Here is a 21542-nt window from a genome sequence, read left to right on the forward strand (position 1 = left end):
CTATGTTGAAAAAAATGCCTTTCCCCCCCAAAAAAAACGCCTCAAATGTGGTTGCAAATGATGATTTAACCATGAAATAGTGAACCTTCAACATTTTGTTTGCTGTCAGGATACCCAGTGCCTGCATCGCCCTGCCGAGTCAGCCGGTGCTGCCAGTCCCCCACAGCACGAGGTTCTGCACAGCACCACCTGTGGGACAGTGACCCACACACGGCGTGACCCCACAGCACACGAGTGTTTTGCTTTCTCTGCCTCAGGCTGCAAATGCACAGTAGTTTTAAATACTGCACTTTGCACAGTGATTTCTGTGGGTTGAGAACTCTGACACGTTTCTGTGAGCGCTAATTGTGACTATAAAATGAGTGAGCAGGCACTTGGATCACCGTTAGTAATTCTAGTTTTAAAGTACGAGCTCAATGCTCAGCTTTGTGCCTGAGATGGACAGACTGTATTTTATACTTGCAGGGAAAAAATAACCCCCAAACTCGAAAGCACCGAGCTTTATTTAAACAGCAGAACTGCTGGTCACTGCAAAACACATGACAAGCCCAGCAAAGCAGCCCAAACGTACCTCTGGTTTCTTCATGATCTCTATGAAAAACATGTGATTCTTCATGGGGTAGATGACGATGAGAACATCCCCGAAGTCCGTGGGTATGATGCCCCTGCGGTAGTTGCGGGTGTGCTCAGACCAGACGATGTGAACCTCATCATTTCCCAAGTGACGAAGCTGCAACAGCAAATTGGCTCTTTATTAATCCGAGTGATAACCACGGTTTAGGAGGGGTCATGGCTCACAAATTGAATTACAATGCTCAATAGTAGGAATATTTCATTACAGAAAAAGTTAAAATATTGTTTTTCTCCAGTTGCTCATGAAAGCATCAGCTCAATAATTTGCTTCATTCACAACACATTGTTGTCTGATGGCTTAATTAAGTCATTATCAAACTAGCCATTAGCATGATATGTAAATGTACATTACCTACAGTGATTTAAGATGGAAAACTGAATTACTAGAACAAAACATTACCCAACAGAACATCATATTCCAGCTAAAATGAGGCAGCTGTCACAGAAATATGAAATGCCTTGACTCAGGATGTCAAGAAACTGTCTGTCATGAACCACTATAACTGAATTTATTATCCACAAACATCTCCTCACTGTGTCTGGAGGGGGCTTCTGCTTGAAACGTCAGCAAAATATCTGGGAAACGTGAGTGAGAGAAGAATGGAAAATACCATGGGAGCTACCTTTTTATTTGGAGCAGAGTTGCACAAAATGTGGCTAAAATTCACATGTGACACATACAAAATGCATCTGAGAGCCTGTGTGTGTTTGCTCTGCTACTGGAGGAGCTGGAGGTGATCTAACAGATGGCAAAAACTATTTGGCAATCACGTACAAGCCTCACACAATGGTTTCAACTGTAAGCTTTAAAGTTAAAATGTAATCCACATGCAGAATGCCAGCCCAACGCATAAAAAGAATTTAAGTCCCACTTAAAGCTTAAAAGACACCCCCACCCCCACAATTTGGTGCTACCCCTGGAACAATGTGCACAATAGACCGAACAAAGAAGCCAAAACGAAGCTCTGCTACTTCACTCTGTGTGGGGGGAAAGAAGAAAGGGAAAAGAAAGTGGTGATTTTCATTGGTAAATAACAACTGAGCTACCCCAACATGCCTTGGATCAGCCCATGCACCAATGAAGCTTCCCTTTTCAGAATCAGGCAGTGCCTTTAGAAGGAAAAACTTTCACTCCTACGTATCAGTGGCAAAATGGACCCCAGTCATGAGAGAAATGTGGCAAACCCAACACATTATGAGAATGAAAAAGTCACAACTGTGAACTTGGCTTACAGTTCATACTCCAGTAAAGTAAAGCTCAGTTCACAGGATGACTGAGATTCTCAGAGTTTATTTTAAATTAAACTGAAGATAAAGAGTTGTTTTATTTACACCTATGAATAACAGATAATTTTAGTTCTGTTTGAAGAAAACATGAACCCTTCCTGTTTTGTAAAAATCACCAATTAACAGTACTATTATTAGAGCTTCTTACATTTAAAAAATCAGCAGAAACTGCTGATTTCTCATAGTCCCCCTGATTTCTGTGCCAAAGTGATTAGAAGCAAGATGTCAAATTTAGTGTTAAAAACCCCCAAAATCCTTCTAGTGACCAGACTTTGTGCACAGTGGGTTCCAGATGCTGGGGGTGTGGGTGCCTGGCCAGGCTGTCCCACTCCACGTCTAGAGAAGAGAATTCAGTGAAGAGGGAGAAGCACCAGCTGAACTGGTGCTTGCTGTGCTTGTGTGGGACAGGGAGTGAGGGCTGTGAGCTCAAACCCTTGCAAATGTCCTGTGATCATGAATCCCACCTCTGCTAGGATCCCCACTGTGTGCCAGCAGCTCATTGCAGAGCTTGAGTTACTGCCCTTGAAGTCACACATCTTTAGGAGTCGCAGCAACAAGGTATAATGTTACAAAGGAAAAACTGGTACTAATCAAAAATGTTTGTTATTGAAAGATAATTTCACTGATAAAAAGCCATTATAAATAATCTTATCAGTGACAATAAGCCAGCTATTTTCCTGTGTTGTTTATTCAAAACAGCAGCTGTGGGGCAGTCAGTGCCATGAATGACTTGTGCTGAAAGGTCTAAAGCCCCACAGCCAGCACACGTGGAGCCAGAGCTCCAGGCTGTGCTCTGCATGCGGTTTAGGAGTGGGGGAGACAGGAAAAGAATACATTAAAAAAACCACCAAATCAGCCAGGAAATCAGAGAGATATTAAAAAGCAGAGCCCAAGAATGGAGCAGCTCAGAGCTGTTCAGTTCAGTGCTGACTGGAGCGATCACAGCTCTGGAAACGGCAGCTGCGTCTCCTCTTGGGCGCACGGGCAGAGCGCGGATTTTCCACCTGCCCAGGGAGGCAGTTTGGCTGACACGGGTGTGATGGACACGCTCTGGGCTGCAGGTGCTTGGACACGCTGTGGGGTCAGTCCCCCACCGTGGGGTCAGTCCCCACCGTGGGGTCAGTCCCCCACCGTCCCCGCGCTCGGGCCGTGCCAGGCACGGGCAGCGCTCCCGGCTCCGCACGCCCAGTGCCCAGGGCGCCGACGCTGGTCACGGTGCACACCTCGGCCTGACCTCCTTTCCCTGCTAATTGCATTACACAGCCAGCTGGCTCCAGAGAGGAGTCGTCTGTTTGACTGAAGAATTCCTGCTTTTGGGGAGGCATGGCTGCTACTTTTGCTAAGTAACAGTAGGGCCTGACATCCCCATTGTCTGCCTGACAGTATGCCCATCCTAAAATCTAAGTTTTATTTGTAAATTAACCGAGAAACTTCCTGCCAGAGCAGGGCTGCCTGGAGACTGATAATGTGTGCCTTTCATTCCCTTTCACTCTCACTGTATCACTGCCAATTTGTTTTTCTGCTGCTCGCCAGCCCGAGGCCATAAAAGCCTTGTAAGACATAAGTGCAATTATAGTCCTGGAGTCAAATGAATTGGACAAATCCAATAGCACAGCTCTGTCCCCACTCTGCAAAGCCCTACAGCAGTCAGATTAGCTGCTAAAAATCTAATCTAGCCCCAGCTAACAAATTTCTGCAGCGAAGGAGCAAGAGTTCACTATGGGGTTGCAACCAGATTTCTGAATTGAAAAAGTTCTGCTCTGACAATGGAGAAGATGGAATAAATCACCGAGAAATTCTGCAGCACATCTTTAAACCGTTAAGCGCAATTTGGGCAGAACAAGACAGGGACAGTAGAATGCCATTCCTGGGATTGATTTTCACTCTCGCCACACGACAGCCAGATAAAGTTTGGAACCAATGATGCTGAACCCTGCAGCAGCAAAAGTGATCAGCTGAATTTTGTTTACTCCACTAGAAAAGGTTTCTGTCAGGGCCAAGACTTATTTAGAGAGGGTTTCTTTCTTTCATTTTTTTTTCTTTCTCCCTGAATTAGCAATATAATATGTCAGCATATACCTCAAATAAAGAAATACAAACTACAAATCAGAACTCTGCTGCACAAAAATAAGGGGCCAAGTTCATCCTCAGAGAACGTGAACTTATTCTTGGGAATTTATACCAGAAATTACTTTATCCCTGTGTTCAGTAAAAATAAAAACCACAATAACATATTTAAGTAAAATTACTGCATCTGCTTAATTCCCCAGCCCCAGAATTTATGGGCTGCTGCAGGGCTCCCCAGGCCGGCAGGTGGTCGGTCCTTCTGTTCAGCCCGGAGTGCACGAGCCAAGCGCACTGACAGGATTGGAGCCTTTCGGTGGGTCTGAGGCAAAACAAGCAGAGAACCCCAGAAATCACACAGATTTCAGAGATAAGGGGCACCTGAGATCCCAGACAGCATCTGATGGAAGGAAGGGGAGGGCAAGAAAAAAGAAGTTGTGGCCCCCATTGCATCCTGACTGGCAACCGGATAAAACTTCCTCCTCCCAATAACACTGTCCTGTATCCCCAGGATATGACAATGTCTTCATTCCAAGACATTAATGCTTTCTGGGTGAAGAGAGCTCCTGCAGAATCACAGAATCATGGAGTGGTTTGGCTTCCGTCAGCCATGCTCAGATGCAGGCTAGTCCATCCATCAGCATTCCAAAGCATGAGCATGAGAGAACTGTTCATTTTCCAGAAACTTTGCAGTGCTTCTGAAATGCACCTTCTGTCCACTTGGAGCTGCAGTTCTGTAAGATCTGCTAACAGCCTATGCTCATTTGCACAGAACCACGTTTGCTCACGACAGACCTGTGACAAACTGAACAAAACCGTTGTGTGCAGAAGCCTAGATCCATGTTAAAAAGCCCTCTGGAAGTCATCTGGTCCAAGCCCCTGCTTGCAGCTCCTGATATCCATGAGATTGTTCAGAGCTTTGTCCTGTACAGGAACACACAGTTTGATCCTTGCAGGATCCTATAGCGGATTTCAGGTTTCTTTAAAAAAGCCTTAGAGCAATTCCTTCGTGGTATTTTCTGTGGATAGTATGTGCTGGAGCTGGCCTGGTTTTCTGGCAGTGCAAGACTTGGAGACTGGTAGCTACTAAATGCTTTTGCTTTTTGTTTCTCACAAAGAAGGAATTCTCTCAGAGCAAACACAGGCAAGACAATTAAATAGAATAACCAGACTCTCAGTGTCTGTGATAACCCCTAACATGGGTGGGAATCAGGAGAACTAGTAAATAGACTGTTTGCAGTTAAACCCCATCTCTCCCCATGTGGTAGCTCCATCACTGTGCTCTCTGCTCTCCCAGATGATGTATTACTTGACAGCCAGATCATATCCCAGTGTCTTTGCTAGGCTTCCACAAAACCCAGGAGGCCAGGACTTACAAGGGAAGATCAGACTAAACAGACACAATTTCTGTAGGACAAGTAAGTCTGGGAAAGACATGGCAGCAATTCTCAGACATGCATAAGTCTGCAGCAAAACAGTCTGCCCTCCATATCCATGTGGAATAGGGGAGAATCAATGAGCTTAAATTGAAGCAAAGTAGATGGTAAAAGAGATTGTGTCACAGTACAAGAAGTGGAGCGTAGGAATATGTTGCCTAGGGAAACTAAATCATTCATCACGGGAGTTTTGAGCAAGCAGCTGGACAAATACTGGTCAGGAACAATAAAAATACACATAGTCCTACCCTGGTAAAGTCACAGACTCTACAGCCCCCCACTGTGTTCCACTGCCCTACCTCTCCATCCTCAAGAACTCAGATTACATTTTTCCCACAGCCATGTAAATCCACTGATATGAAGATAATGAGTTGCATACAGAAAGAGAAACGTAATTTTACTGACTTTTTTTAAAATGACAGATATCCCAGTAAAAAAGAAAAGATCTGGCTTTACTATGAAATGCTGAGCAATTTTTTCAGGACCAGTAAGCAGAAATTTCACCTTTATATTTAAAGGAAAAGCCGGTGTGATTCTGAAACCAAATGGACACTAAGTAGAGTCACCCAGTGTCATTTGTAGACAATGTTCAGAGCACAGCAGTATCCCCTGGTGCACTGGATAGCCTCAGCAGCATTATTGATGCACGTTAACAACCTCTGCAGAACAAGTTGCCAATCCTAATTAAAAAGGCAGAGATTTGGTATGCCCCTAAAATCTTCTTTGACTCTAAGCAGCAGCTGGCAAGCACCAAAATCTCAAATCACTCCTTGTTAGGAAAGACAAAGATTAAGTACCGACACCAACAAAGTTTTGGGCTGGGTTCTGGCTGCCTTTGAAGCAGAGGCTGCTTGTCAGAATTGTGCTTAAGTGGCTACTGGCTTTAGCTATCAGCTGTGACTGCCTTGGGTCCAGAGCTTGTCACCTCCCTTTTGCTTTGCTGTTCCACGCAGGATGATTGGTCTGGAAGGTTTTATTATGCTGCATTTGGTTGTTTTGTTCTACCAACCTGCAACGGCTTTGGCAGGCAGACAACATACAAATGAAATTATTGCTAATATTATTACTCATGGTGGTATTTGAGGCTACCATGGAAATGTTAATTGTGTTTCAGAACCCAGAATTTAGATGCCATTTAATTCAGATAATCCAGCTGCAGAGCACCATGTGGCACAGCAAAGATGGGATGCCAGGGCCAGTTAGCACAAGCTGCTTTCAGTTCAAACTTTCATTTAAGCCCTTGCAGAGTGTGCAGTACACCGCACATTCCTTACCTTTTTGGTCAGCGAATCGTCTGAATCCGAGGGCATCCTGGTGGACACGTGGAAGATGATCTCCACAGTGGAGGTAGCGTAGTAGGGAGCAGTTTGTCCTGTGCTGCCATTGCGCTGCAGGCCGCCCATGAAACCCCCGTGTGTGGAAAGATCCACCTGAGGGATTGAAAGGCAGGATTAGAGGAAATTTGAAAAGACTGATGAATTATCAGTATTTATTTCTATATCAAGACTTCATGAATTTACCATTCTAGGACTCCGCAGCCATCCTAGAGAAATCTTCCCTTAAAGCTTTGTGATCCTTCTGTTAGATCTGTCTTTCCCCTTCCTGTATTGGACACTCACTAAAAGCAAATGGCTCTTAACCAGGTCTTGAGCCAGTATCTATCTGGTGATTCTACCTTCCTACAGCAAACAGCAGCAAGGAAGCAACACATGCTGCTCCTCCAAGGGCTCAGACCTCCCAGTGCCAGGAGCCTCCCAAAGGGCAGAGAAAGAACCAGAAAAACTGCAGAAGAAACTTAAGACTTGTACAGAAAGAAAAACCTTAAGAAGAAATTATTCCAGAAGCTTATTCAGGAGAAATGCCTCTCTGAAGTCCAGCTTGAGTCCAAAGGATTGTTTGTTTTCCCAGTGGCACCAGCCTCACGATGGTGCCTCTCCCTGTGAAACTTCGATCCTTAACATGCAGCTACTCTGTATTTCCCAAACCCATAACTTTTTGTGGCACTTAGACTATGACACACCATTCTGACAAGGCAAATAATACCCAAAAGCTTCATGAAGAAGCTCCTGTGGTGAGAGTGTGCTCTGACCACGTCAAGAGCTAAAAGCAGCTAAGTATCAGCGTGTAGTGAATTTTAACTTTTTTTAATGAGAATTAAAAACTATGCAGTGACATTAGCAACGTGTTAGTTTGCCTACATTTATGGCTATTACCTCCCAGCCCAGTCCTGCTACAAAATCTTCATATGCCTGGCTTCCCCTGGCGTTGGCCAGGATGGAGCACTTGTCCTCCTGTCCCTCGGCGATGTAGAACACGGCAATCTTGTGAGTCTCACGGCTGCAAAGGGACACAAAAAGAAGTCAAATTAAAGAAGTTTCAGTTCAAAATTATTTTTTAGATCCCTTGCACTCCAGAGCTATGAGCAGGTGCCCACATTTAAGTCCGTGCATCCATTTCTTTTTTGCACACAAGTCCATTGCTCTCTTTCAGCTGCAGAAATTGATTTCTGCCCATTTTTCCTCCTCTCGCTGCAGAGACCCCCCAGTTCTGAGAGAGGAGCCAAGGCTGGTCCTTCTGTGCATCAGCCACAGTCCTGGTGACCAAGTTCCAATTACAGGGTTAATGACTCAGAGCTGTGCAGCTTTGCCACAGACGGCGAGGTGGCACAGGTGTTAATGGGAGCATAATTTGACCTACAGAATTTTAATTACAGGGTGATGACATACAAGGAGAAAGAAACATTATTGACTCTTAGATCTTGGGCTGAGTTTTACAAGGCTGACAGAGACAGTTGGCTTCTTTGAAAAACAGCAAAGTGGATTTGATATGGAAACTGTTGGGATGCAATGCTGCAGAGGCTTTTCAAATAGCTCTATGTCCAGTAATGAAAAATAAAACATAACATTCAGAACTCCATTCTGCCACTTCCTGGCTGGGGAGCAGTTCTGGGGAGATCACCCCTTAAAGTACTGCTCTTGACATGGACCATCCTGTGAGAAATGGTCCTTTGTGTCAGCTGAAGTCACAAACTATTTGGGAGCTTCTTCCCTCCCTTCTCAGCTAAGCAAACTGGAAATAGGTTACTCTGTCTTATTATCTGCTACTGATTTGGAATTGGCTGTACACAGTGCCAGCGCAGACAGCTTCTCCATTCGGGCTGCAGAACTCTGGAGAAACAAACAATCCATCTTACATACTAATATTTGTATTGCTGGCACAGGCAATGGCAGGAGAGCTTTCGTTTTGGTGACTCACTCATTCTGCCTCGGAAAACACAAACCTTATCAATGCTGTGTCCAGAACACATCACCTACCATTGGCGGGAATCCAGATTTTTCAGTTCTCGCAGCAATTTTGAATTTTTCTTAAGCAAGTGAAAGCTTTTTCTAAAAAAAAAAAAAAATAAATAAAATAAAAAAAGGTTTGAAGGCAAATGCAACACCATACAGACACAGTATTTTGTCATCCAAATACCTAAGTGAAGTGAATCAAATTAACATGACATGATTTTTAAAAATCTTGTTTTCTTAAGTGTGCACACATTTGGGGGTAAGAAGTGAGAAGACTAAGAGTACTGTAAATGTGTTCTGAATCCCCTCTCCCTACCTTCTATCCCAGGAGTTCATTCCCAAGTCGTCCAGCAACAGCCGACAGAAATAAAAGGAGGCCTGAGGCTCAGCAGGGCGTGGTGGTTCCTGGCGGGCCACCTTCATGCTGCAGTCTGAGCTGCATTTCAGGATGAACTCCCTTTCCTGGGCGCTCTGCCTCATGAGGGCCTCCATGATGGCCCGCTCCTGCTCGGAGCTCATCCCGCAGGGCGGCGGCGCCGGCTCGTTCAGCTTGCGCTGGGGGTGCAGAAGGCACTCGGGGCTGGTGGCACCGATCTTCTCCAGCAACTGGTCGAGAGCATCTTCTCCTTCCTCTGCCTGGGAAATGTCGTTCTGGGAAGCGAAGTGGTGCTCGGGGTTGCTGGAGATCACAGAGGTGTTGGTGGTGCTCCGCTGAGGAAGGCAGCCCTCCAAAGGGCCGTACAGTATCCGGCCATCCCAAGAGTACTTCCCTGAGATATCCCTGACGATCACCCTGACGTCCGAGGGGGCTGCTGCCGGCTCAGCACCCGCCCTCTTCTCTGCAGGGATTTGGAGGTAAGATATGAGAGTGCTGTCATTGAACACAAAGAGCTGCAGGTTGGGGCTCCGGAAGACTTCCGAGGACAGCTCAGAGGACTCCACGTAGGAGTTGTCATGGTTCTCACTGAGGAGACTGTGGAGAATGGCAGGGCCTCCGCTGAGCGGGTAGTGGCTCAGGTGATTCACCAGGTGAGTCATCACCATCCGCGCCGTCAGAGGTATCAATTCTAAATTCCTCCTCCTTTTCTCTAAAACCATCAATGAAAAGATAATGGATCAGTAAGAGCAGCAAGAGACAATTCAAAAAGAGCAACTGTGGATTTCTGTCACACTGCAGCTGCTTGCTTTAGTTGTCTTCCCGAGCCTTCCTGTTCAAGGAACTATTTACAACAGCTTTCCAAGGAATTCTACCTGTCCCGCAGTTTTGTTTTATTTTACCGCATCCCCACAGCCGGTCCATGCTCTGTGAGCTCTCTTACCCTCAGCAACAGTGAGCAGGTTGCCCAAATCTGTGGAGGAGTGGCACTGGGCTGGCTCCGAGCTCCTGACATTCCCCAGTGGCAAAAAGGGGTCGTAGTCAAAGGTGGAGAGGTCGGCCAGGCTCAGCACGTAGTGGCTTTGCTGCGTGTACGTGCTGGAGCCGTTCACACAGCAGTGCAGGACCTGCCAGGGGACAGTGGGACACTGCAGCAGAAGTAAACCCCACAGGATAGGTCCCAACACACCCTGGGAGCAGTGCCCCTTCCTAATTCTGACTTTGAAAACCAGGACATGCTACAAAAACCATCTGTGGACAAGTACAGCATTTTTAAATTAGCACTCACCATCTGCACTGATTCTATACTTTAACAGCTCACTTCAGGACTTGTTTTGTATTTCAACAACCCACTTCAAATATTTCTGCAAAGATTATATTCCCTGGCTTGTTGTTTTAAGCATTTTATCTTTCTCTTCACCACCCCCTGTCTGTTCTACATCTCTAATCTTATCTTCTTAACATTTTGCATCCGTACTTCTCACCTGTACAACTTCTGCCCGCATTGCAAGAACTCGCGATTTTCTAGAGCTTGCCAAAACTGCTTCTGTGCCTACCAGGGTGTGTGAAAGGCATCTCTAAACATCCAGACACAGTAAATCACTTTCCTTCCCATACTCACTCTGTAAATGTAGTCCAGTAAAGGAGCTCTGGATGCGTGTTGATCTTCCACGGCACCAGCAGACACGGGCTCCAGCAGCATTTTCATGGGCAGTGCCATGCACCAATCCAGCAGGCACAGCAGCAGGGAAACTATGAACTGAACAAGGACGTGGAACACGGTATTTAGGTACATTCCATTGAATTCACCCAAACTTCAAGGGAGGGGTTGGAAAGTTTACAGCTCTGGTTCAAAGTGACTTCATTTAAAAAGCACCTCTAACAGCACAAAGAAGGAATGGAGGCAGCTCTTGTCAGTAACACACCTTCTTATCCGCCTCCACGGAGGAGTACTCGGCACTCGGCAAAAGGAATGCAATGGTGGCCACGAGGATCTACAGCCAAACAAACAGATGTCAGAAAGGCACTTAACTTCTTTCACTATAAAGACAGAGTTGGACTTCATGTGCACAGGGTATGGAAAAGGTTCAGTTCCCTTAGGAGCATCCAAGTGCCTGTGTCAATCACTGTCCAAGTGAAACACAATGATTTACTGAGCATTTTGAAAACAAGTCCTACTGAGCATTTTGAAAACAAGTCCCTCCAAACATGGGACATACACTGGTCCTGGCACTGCAGCAATTACATCTCTAACAATATCTGCAGAAGAAGGGAGTTCACAAATCATAGCAGCTCAAGGAAGGAATTAAAACAACTTTGCACACGATTTCCCTACAAACATTTCAAAGAGTCTGACGTACTTCAGTGATTTTCCGGCACAGGGAGGATTCGTACTCCTGAAGCTTTTGCCAGTAAGACACCAGCAGCTGAAGAACATCACAGGCTACCTGAGCTACCAGCTTATTGGAAAACTGGAAAAAAAAAGGTGATTAAAAGCCAAATAAAATATCCACATACAATACAACGCATTCAGTTTTTCTACATTTTAAATTATTTTGCATCTACACAAACAATAAAAAACGTTAATGCTGTGAAATCATCTCGTCAGCATTAGGAACCAGCAGGTTTGATATTGTCTGTGTGATTTTAACTCAGTTTGCTGGGGAAAGGGTCTTTAGGTACACAAGCACATGCTATTTTTGCAAATATTCTGCACATTTGTATAGGACACCAGACCTGCAGACTGTGCTCCAGATCATCATCAGCTCTTTAAAAGGTGAAAATGCCTGTTTTTACACAATGCTGATTGACTGGGGCCCGCCAGAGCAATACCTTCAGTGTCACACCTATGACATTGATGGCCTTCTTCACGTGGGGATGGTTTGTGCACTGCGTGAGCTCCTCACAGATCCACACTCCCAGGCCACAGATGGCTATGCACCTTTGGTAAAAGGAAGAGTGGTTTTGTCACAAGTTTTAGAAGAACATTTAGGGGGAAAAAAAAAAGAATAAAAAGAAAAAAAATGCACAAGGATCTTTCTTTTCCCTCCTACACAACAGGCCTGCACCTTTATGGTGCAGAGTGGAGCTCAGTTTCATAGGACCAAACCACAAGGCAGAAGCAACACCTCAGCTGGACAAGCACCAAAAATAAGTAGCAAGAAAGACTTTCCAACTCAAGGACTTCATAATCTTAAAGATCTTCTCCAACCCAAACAATTCCATGATTTTCCCAATTTACCTTGCAGCTTCACTTGGCTCCTCTGTAGCATTCTTCAGTAAAATATTTATGAGGCAATACTAAAACAACAAAATAAATTAGAATAAGCATCTTTTCCATACCTCTATTTTAAAGTTAATTTTTACATAGTTACAAGTGAAGTCACTTTAATCCTCAATCTGTTCTTAAAGCATCTTTACCTCATGCCAGTTGTATTTTGTCAAGGCAGAAATACCGATTGCAACTCAAATACACAGGCCCTTGTGGACAAATTGAATCGACCTACAACTCATGAACTCACGTACAGGCAGCAAGACAGAAATCAATTCCTTTTCAGTGGAAGGGTGTTTACAAACTATGAGTGGAGGTCACTTCATACAAACGGTAGTGTTTCGGTTTTAAGTACAGAAAAGACACTTCCAAAATTGAGACAGTTTTAACACGCCTCCAGTGACTCTCCAAGGCCTGATGAAGAAAGCAAGAATGGGTGCCCAGTGTGCAAAGGGGTTCCTGCACTCCTCTGGTTACTGAAATAGCAATAAGGCAAAACATCTCTACCCTTACACACCCCACACATCTCTTACAGGATGAGGTAATGGACACAGGTACAATGAATGGACACTTTAATTACCACCTACACTATTTAATGAATTGGCCTGGATGGCATCTGGCTGGAAAAACATGGCATCTGATCACAGTCAGGTCGCTCTCCTTGAAAATCCAACTGGAATTTGCAGTATCTAAGCTTTGTTAACGTTATGGTACATGTCAAGCAAAGGACTGCTCAGCAAAGCACATGTAACATGTGCAGCTGTGGGGTTCAAGGAGAAGGAAGGGTTCCTTTTTTAACCAAAAACTCACAGTAAGAATTAAGTAACTGAATAATAAAAATAGGGTAGGTTACCTAAGGATTTACAATGACATGGGGCTTTACCTTCACATCTGCAGTTCCTGTGCTGATCTCACTGGCTTCTGAAATGGGCCCCAACCGTGGGATTTCTTGGTAGGTGTTTGGAAAGCACACGAGAGCACCAAGGATGGTGTGAGCTTCAGAACGGGGAGCCTAATGAGGGGCAAGTAAAGAGAAATATTAATTAGAAAAACCTTCACACGTGTAGATGCCATCAGCTCTGAGGCCAGGATGCACTGCCATACTCAGAGTGCTGGATTCACAATGCAGCACTGAAGTGTCCCAGGACCTTTTCTTTTACAGCTCCAGCAACAGCTGTATGAAAGCAGTGACTAACACACACCTTCCTGCCCGTGCTTTTTGCTGCTGTGCTGCCCTGCTCTCTTTGTGAGGCTCAGCTGCTCCTTCAGCAGGCATCTGGACCTGCTCCTAAGCACATTCTACATTTTTAACACCTCCTCTGTCATTACCCAATACAACAATCAGCCATTTGGTATCAACTGGAAGTACAGAACCACCTAAGAAAAGCTGAGTGAGAGGCTGAAGCACTAATCCAGCACTGCTATTCGTGATCCTGTGACACAGAAAGTGCACAGTGCACTCATCCTGACTGCACAGATGATACCAATGTGCAGAGAGATCCCTACTTCGGTAAAACCATCGAAAACACCATGGCATGAGGCAGAAACACATTAACTACCATGTAATATTGAAAATACAAGGAACATCCAGTTTTATGCTTGTAGGAGAAATGGAAGGTGGTGTTTTGGTTTGGTTTTTTCCATGGAAAGTTGAGTATTCATTTCTTATTAGCACTTTAAGCTTTGGATCAACCATCAGGTTGATCAGACTCTGAGGGCCGAGGGAAAAAGCACTGCTGCAACAGCAGCCAGGAGAGGGTTCCTCATGCCTTGGCCTTTTCATGAAACACCTTTGCAATAGCAGGGGGGCAGCCTGTGCCACCATGTCCCACCCCAGCTGCCGTGCCATGGCCCCAGGAGCCCGCCTGTGGCAGCGATGAGCCCGTTACCTCCAGCGTGTCCGTGCGCAGCACCCTCGCCGCCGCCGCCACGAAGTCCCCGATCAGCATCGTGAACCCAGGCAGGCCCAGGAAGAAAAACCAGGGTGGGCAGTGCTTTATGACGGTGTTCAGGATATCCTGCAAGAGAAGTTACCTGTGTGAGAAGAAATAAGCCAAAACAAAAATAACCCACAGAAGGAGCCCAAAAGCAAAAGGGAGAGTTTGAGAAGATTTGACTTTGAGGTTCACCAGTCCCGCACTAGTCAAGGTGCAAATTCACAGAGCCCCACGGCTTTGCGTGCAAACTGACTGTCATGTAACCATCACCAGATGCATGGAGTAGCAAAAGTGCACTGGGTGTTTTGGTTAAGGTTTCTTCTTAAATTCCTGTTAAAAACCCAAGCCACACACCCATGTCTCTCTCTGTGTCTAAGTACAACCATTCTGCTAAGTAAAGTAAGCCTTTGGATTCAAAACATCCAAACCTTTAATGGATTTAAGATGAGGCACTGCAGCACTCCAAAGGAGTGAGTTCCTAAATTGCTTCACTCAAAATTCTGTGCCACAAGAACACAAGCTGACCCCAACACCTGCTGCCTGTGCCCTGAAGGAACAGACCAGCACCCCCAGCTCTGCTCATCATCACCCTGTGACACAGAGCATGGTCCAGATAAGCATTTCAATCTCAGTCCTTCCACGTTTCAAGACTTCGTAGTCTCTCCAAATCAGGGCAAAGTTCCTGCATTTGAGTTAAGATTTTCTTGCCGCAAGCTCTCAGCAGGTTTAAAATTAGGCATAAAATCTATATAATCCTTACCTGCAACACTGTATTTGCTGAAGAGTTAGATCAAGCTATTTCTATACTGAGTAGAAAATTATTTTTCACTCACTAAAATTTTGAAGGAAGGTTACAAAGGAACTTTTCCACGTTCACCCTTATGGTTTTATGATGTGCTAAAGAAGGCCTGAACCTGGAGTCCCAGAACGTGTCCATGTGCTCAATTTCTACAGCAGAAGCTAAAGCTGATAAACCCAATTTTCTCTACATGAAGAGATGCTTTAAGATCACCACTATTTTATCAAAGCCCCGCCAAACATATGCACATCCCCTATTTAGTGTTCCACTAAGTGTTTTTAACACCAACATCTGATGAAATAACTGCTATATATTTTAAATAAATAGTATTAGTTTTAAACATAGTAGCAGATAATGCTTTCACTTTCCTGAATAAGCTAAAATGCTACCCGAGTTAATGTTTAAACTAGTTTTAATCACTTCCTTTGATACTTTTTAAGTCAATATGGGTCAATGCAAACACAGAGAATGCAGAGCAGATGGATGCAGCAGCTCATAAAGCGGGTGGTAAACTCACAGTCGGAGCAGAACAAAGGACCCACCTTTTTCTAATTAAGGGCCTGATTAGCACACGGGGCTGGTCGGCACAGCCACACCTGCCCAGCAGGGCCAGGTACGGCTCAGGCTGGTCCTAATCTCGGGCAGCAGATGGGAGCACACGTCTGTTGACATGTGCCACGATAAAGCAGCCCGGGATAACCTGGCCAGGAAGCACCGGGACCTGCTCCCAACAACTGCATTAACTCCTGTCCTCAGCCCATCGCTCCCATCTGTCACACACAGCAACGGGCAGAGCCCCTGCACCCCGGGCCCTGCACGGAACACTTCCAAAACGAGGAGAAAGATGGAATCATGCAACTGTTACCTTAATACATGAATGCTGAGACTACACACACATTCCTAAATGCTGGAGGAATGGGGCTGCAGGGATCTACTTGCTGGTTATGAGATATACTATTACTAGGGGGGGAAAAAAAAAATCATTTTCTATGGTAAGAAACCTTTGAAAATTTTACTTTGAAAAGCTACTGAACCAATCCTTAGTTTCCCTTTGAATTCCCAGCATGGGCTGCGTGCTGTGATATGCACACAGGGCCTGGACCGACCCACTCTGCCAGGCTGTTCCCACTGCTATGGTTCATCTCAGGCATTCCAGTGTGCACGTGGATGGTCTGAGTGACTTCACTTAAACTAAGACAAGGCAGAATATATCCTGGCTATGGAACTGGCCTTCTGCTGGATGTGACTGCACAGCAAATGGACAGAACCACGCCAGGACGGACCTCACAGGTAATCCGCCAGGTTTTCCCCCCTTTCCCAATCTGCACGCTTCCCTGCACGACCCAGCTCTCAATAAAACAGGATTTCAGGCAGTAATTCGGTAGCTTTGGGAGCTTATCAGCAGAGTGAGGCTTGTGAGAAGGCGAGGGAGCGAGAACATCTGTGCTATCAGTGATACTGCAAAATCAGGTAATCCAAACAGAGCCCAGGCGCTTCCTTCCCTCCCGAGCGCGGCTCTGGAAATGTAAACTCTGGGCAGCAGCTCCAGCCTAGTCAATGAATCACTTTAATTGAATGCTATGTACACAGCAACTGGAAAACACAAGCCATAAGAAAAACATATGGTGATGGCCATGGAAATTGGTTTACTCATTCTGCACAGTGTTGTTTCTTTACTTCTTTCATAATTGACCTTTAGAACGATAAATGTGTAAAATCATTTTGGTTTATTATGGCTCCGAACCTTTCAGCAATTACACAAAATGAAAATTTAAAAGGAAGTATTCATTCTGGAAGCATTTCCATTGTTTACATAATTGCACAGCTATAATTTAGTGTTCATGTTGTTAAAGAAAAGTGAAAAAAAGGACCATTATGGACTATTTCAATTCAAAATGATGCTCTGTAGTGTTAAAGCTGGGGAGAGGGGGAGAGGAAGGGGCAATCACATGCATGTCCTCCTCAAATGCATTAACCCTATAAATGGCATCATATTTCAGTATAGGTTAATCTAGTAATCCAAATTATAAGGTCATAAACATCCACTGAGTAAGCAAAATAAATTTATGCAAGTTCACTGAAAGGTCAATTGCAGAAATATTCTTCACCTAATTTTTGTTCAAGCTTTTGCAGATTACAGGTGTAACCAAATAGCCTGCCAGCTGCCTTCCTCACGTTTCCAATTGTCTCTCAACAGGAACAACATGGATTTTGCACTGAAAGTTCACTCTGTTCCTCACTGAGAGACACCTCGTTAGCGGCTGAGATTTACAGCACGGGAAAGATTATTAATTTACAAAAGACTTAAGTGGTAAGTCCTCCCTTTTCCTTTCTTACTTTAAAGGAACAAATACTTCCATTTACTTACTCCAAGTTTTCCTACCTACCGTTACATTTTAGGCAAGAGTTAACTCGTCAAAAATTAAGTTCCACTAAAAATTTACAAAGTAAATTTGACAACCTCAGGAAACCCAGGATGAGCTCATCAGAAAACTCCATTCCAAGGTGCCAGTTAACACCTGACCTCCAGACAAGCCGCACTTGCTACAACTGAGGCAACCACTGGAATTAAGGACTGAAAGCAATATTTTGGTTCTTGCACACTAAGAGAGCAATTCCTGAGCGCTCCCTGGAGACAGGGACAGAGGTGTGGGTGCCAAGGCCAGGGCACTGCCTGCAACGTGGAGATGACTTTGTGTCCCCACACGGATCTCTCCCAAATGCCTGTGGCAGGACTGCTCCAAACTGTCCCACAGACAGAACACTGACTACAAAACAGGAATTCGAGTGGGATGGAAGCAATTTAGAAAGGGCAAATGTATTAAAGCAAAATAAACAGAAACTACCAAAATCATTCTGGAGCACACAGCTCCCACAATTGGCATGACCTGGCTCCTCCCTGCTTTCAGTCAATCTTCCAGCTATTTTCTCCAGCACGTCCCACTTCCCCTGCTCTGGGTGAGCAGAGGGGGATGTGAGAGTTCCTGTGAGATCCTGGCATTTGGACTTTTGTTTGTCCCTACTGGAAACATGCTGTCTGTTAACACTTTTTCAAAGCACTCAAAGCACATAATGGGGGCACACTGGCAAATTTTCTACAGAAAATGAGGTAAGGGGAGATTAAAAGAGGGAGAAAATCATGGTAGCCATTGGAAAGAAGTCTCAAGAAGCTAAAATAGGGGAATCTAAGCCTTAATAGACTATATTAAGATTATTTCCTTTTAAATGGCAGCCTGGGAAAGAACCTAAACAGCTTATGGTTTCTCTACAACTAAGGGTCCTTGTGTGCAACACCATAAGGCAGAAATCCGGGCAAGAAGTACCCATTCCGTGGGGGACAAAAGCAAAGGTACTTATTTATTGTACCTTTAGAAGGCTATTACAGGTCCCAGTGACAGCCTAGAGGCTGTACACTGCTCCTTACTGCCGAGTAACAACTGTACAGAAAGCCCACAAATACTTCTTTATTAAAAGTCAGATCAATGTTAATACAAACAATAATTAATATAGCTTCTCCACTAGCAGCTCTACTAAAAAATGCTTCCTATTATAAATTAGCCATTTCCCACACCAACAGCTCCAGTCAGTGTTTCTACATGAGCTTATACAGAGCTGCTGCAGCTTCCTTTCCATAATTACCAACAGGGCATTTTAAACAAATAAAGAGGCTTATAGACACATAACGTCCACTAGCACATCACCATCTCTATTGACAGAGCATTTCATCCACGTCATCCTTTCACTACTAAAAGGAATGGAGCTACAAACAAAGCTGTTAAGTGCCCTGGCTGCAGCCAGGCTGGGCTCTGAGCAGGCCTGCTGCATGTGCTGACATTTAATCACCCAGGACATCTGCCAGCTCCGTTGGGCTGGGTTTCTCTGCTTCCATATTTAAAGTTTGTTCTGCCCTTCACATCGCTGAACTGAAAAAGCCACTGCAGTGTCTCCTTCCCTGGCTGTTTGTTGTCCTCGCCACAGAGAATCTCTGAAGTCTCTACATTTTATTATGTTCCTTAAACACGTAAGCATCCTATTCCAAAGATGCTCTGGCAAGTAAGTGTGACTGTACATTTATTAAAGTTACTTGTTAAAACTCACTTCCGAAGTCAGGGTGACAACTGACCCGTTTACTCACCTTGCAGGTCACCTCTGAGCACTGGGTGACCCCTCGGTGCTGGTGACAGGGGACACCAGGCACAGTAAGTGATGCTCACCCTCACAGAAGGGTGGCACTAAAGAAATGACACTGAACAGCTGAGGGTCTGAAAGCTGAAAAGGCACTGCAAACCTGCTGCCTCTTTTGCAGAGGTAGCACCTCCCCTGCACTGCGCTCTCCTCTCAGACTGAGTGGAAACTTGGACAGAAACAAGGTGGCATCACAAAAACCCACAGGATTCTGAGGAGAAAACCCCCAGCAACCTCAGAGGATGATTTAAGTGCTAGAAGGACCAGACCTGAGGAATCACAATTATCTCAACAGCTGCTTTTCTGAGAAGGGGGCTGAGTAGTGCTCGTAGCTTTCTGGGATTGTGTTTTGCTCCTTTGGTTCTTCAGCAAAAAGGAGGAAGCTATGGAGCAAGGAGATGCTTAGGGACTTTTTCAGGTAAATGAAGCAAAAACTACTGCTACAGTAAGCAGCCAGTAGCAATAATAAAAGAGCAATAATAAAATACATTTCCTTTTCCAGTTCAGGTATTTGTGAAATTTGTGCATTGCAGCGTTAGATTTTGGGTTAATCTAAAAAGCCGTACTTACTGTCCGAATCAAAAGACACGGATAGCAGTCCCTGAAATGGGAATTTTCCAGCCATCAGGCTCACCTGGCAGCAGAAGGCAGCTATGCCTACCCAAACTGCAACAGGCTATCCCTTGGTATCCCTAAAAACCACATCCCAGAAATATTTCCCTATTTTCAATAATCCTGAGGAACTGAAACAGCTGTAGGTAAACAACTGCCACTAACCCCAAACGTGGCAGTGAACATCCAAACTGTTTCCTTCGTGCTGGAGGTCAGGGAGGGGAGGTTGTGAACCTCAGTGAGCTTCATTCATCAAAAACCAGGAAAGCCCGTGGCTCCCTCCAGCAGCAGAGCAATGCCTGTGTGGAGCAGGGCAGGAGGGAAGCACCACCCGCAGATGGTCCCTTGCCCCCTGACCTCGGGCCCCTCCCTGGCTGGAGGCAATCCCAGCTCCAGACTGGGGCTCAAAATGATGCAATGGCTTCTCCCACCTGGAAAGGTGATGCAATTCTTGCAGGGAATTGTTCACTTCTCCAGAGGTGTTTGTTGTTAGAGGCTTCCACATGGACAAATTAGCTGCAGCTCATTACCCCGCCGTCTCCTCTGCTGAGCTAATTGCTATGTCCTGAACTCAGTGCCACGGGAGCCTCCTCTAAAATACACCCTCACACTGCTCTTTTCTGCACCCCATGAGACCAGGCTGCAAAGTTAGGCTGCACTTGCTGGGAATAACATTGCATTCATTTATAACACACTCAAAAATGCATTATTTTGTTTTTCTCTCAACACCAAAAGCTACACAATACAGCAGAAATCTCCTACATTTATGTCTTTAAGCGAGGAGTGAAAAGAGAAATATATTTAAAAAGCCACTTCTGATGCAAACCAAAATACTGAAAATTGTATTCAGGTCAAAGAGGTTTCTGACTGTAATATTTTTAATTATGTAGCCACCTAAGAAGCTGTTCTGAAGTAGTCAAGGTGACTTCCTGGAGCTGGGCTGTCAGTGGTTTCCCCCATAAATGCTAAAAGTCGCACCAGTGATCCACACAGAAGGGAAATTCCTCCATGAGACGCCTCCTCCCCTTCCTTCTGTGCATATTGCTTGAAAGTGAGAAATTCATGTCTGTGCTTAGCAAACAAAACCAATCTGTGCTAAAAAAATCTGCACCAAAGTTTATTTTGGTTTGCACTAACTGGAATTCTGGAAACCATACTGGGATCCATATTCCAGCAATCCTGTGCCCTCTGTTAAATCAGGGTCCCACTAGTCTCAGCACCCAGCAAGCACCTCGGTGCCAATCCTCCTGGAAATACAGGAGCAGGTGTGAGGGTCCTGCTTCCTACGAACAGGCTGCTCCAACGCTCTGCGAGTTAACTCCTCGCCCAGCTCCATAGCTCAGGAAAACAAAACGGGAAGGACAGTCACACACAGCAAACCTTGGTCAAGTGTGCCACCAAGAGGCGACACAGCAAACCCCAGCGAGGAGGGAGAACAAAGAGCAGCAGCAAAACATCCAGGAAAGCCTGGAGCGATGTGCGGTGTGGGAGCTGCCCAGTGCCTGGGACACCCCGGAGTGACGTGCAGAGTCGGGGCTGCCTCTGCTGCTGCCCCTTCTCTGGCTTGGGCTGTGCCTCTGCACAGTGTGCTGGGGCTGGTGGGAGAGGATTTACTGCTGGGGGGGTTCAGGTCAGGGCTCAGACCCCAGCGG

At 45.3% G+C, this 21542-nt stretch overlaps 1 protein-coding gene across 3 annotated transcripts in view; it reads right to left on the reverse strand.

Moving 5' to 3' along the window:
* RALGAPA2 (Ral GTPase activating protein catalytic alpha subunit 2) overlaps window positions 1-21542 on the reverse strand; it is a 97044-nt gene that overhangs the window by 41463 nt on the left and 34039 nt on the right. For all 3 annotated transcript variants that reach the window (XM_017837402.1, XM_017837403.1, XM_017837404.1), the window contains 13 exons: window positions 14247-14375; window positions 13241-13369; window positions 12328-12386; window positions 11919-12027; window positions 11447-11557; window positions 11012-11080; window positions 10708-10845; window positions 10030-10213; window positions 9027-9798; window positions 8735-8806; window positions 7634-7757; window positions 6695-6850; window positions 572-730 (listed from right to left, as the gene is read on the reverse strand). In XM_017837402.1, the coding sequence (XP_017692891.1) occupies window positions 572-730; window positions 6695-6850; window positions 7634-7757; window positions 8735-8806; window positions 9027-9798; window positions 10030-10213; window positions 10708-10845; window positions 11012-11080; window positions 11447-11557; window positions 11919-12027; window positions 12328-12386; window positions 13241-13369; window positions 14247-14375 (2211 nt within the window). The remainder of the gene's footprint in view (window positions 1-571; window positions 731-6694; window positions 6851-7633; window positions 7758-8734; window positions 8807-9026; window positions 9799-10029; window positions 10214-10707; window positions 10846-11011; window positions 11081-11446; window positions 11558-11918; window positions 12028-12327; window positions 12387-13240; window positions 13370-14246; window positions 14376-21542) is intronic.

This window comes from Lepidothrix coronata, unplaced genomic scaffold (assembly GCF_001604755.1).
Source record: "Lepidothrix coronata isolate B3197 unplaced genomic scaffold, Lepidothrix_coronata-1.0 Scaffold304, whole genome shotgun sequence".
In the NCBI taxonomy this organism is placed as follows: Eukaryota; Metazoa; Chordata; class Aves; order Passeriformes; family Pipridae; genus Lepidothrix; species Lepidothrix coronata.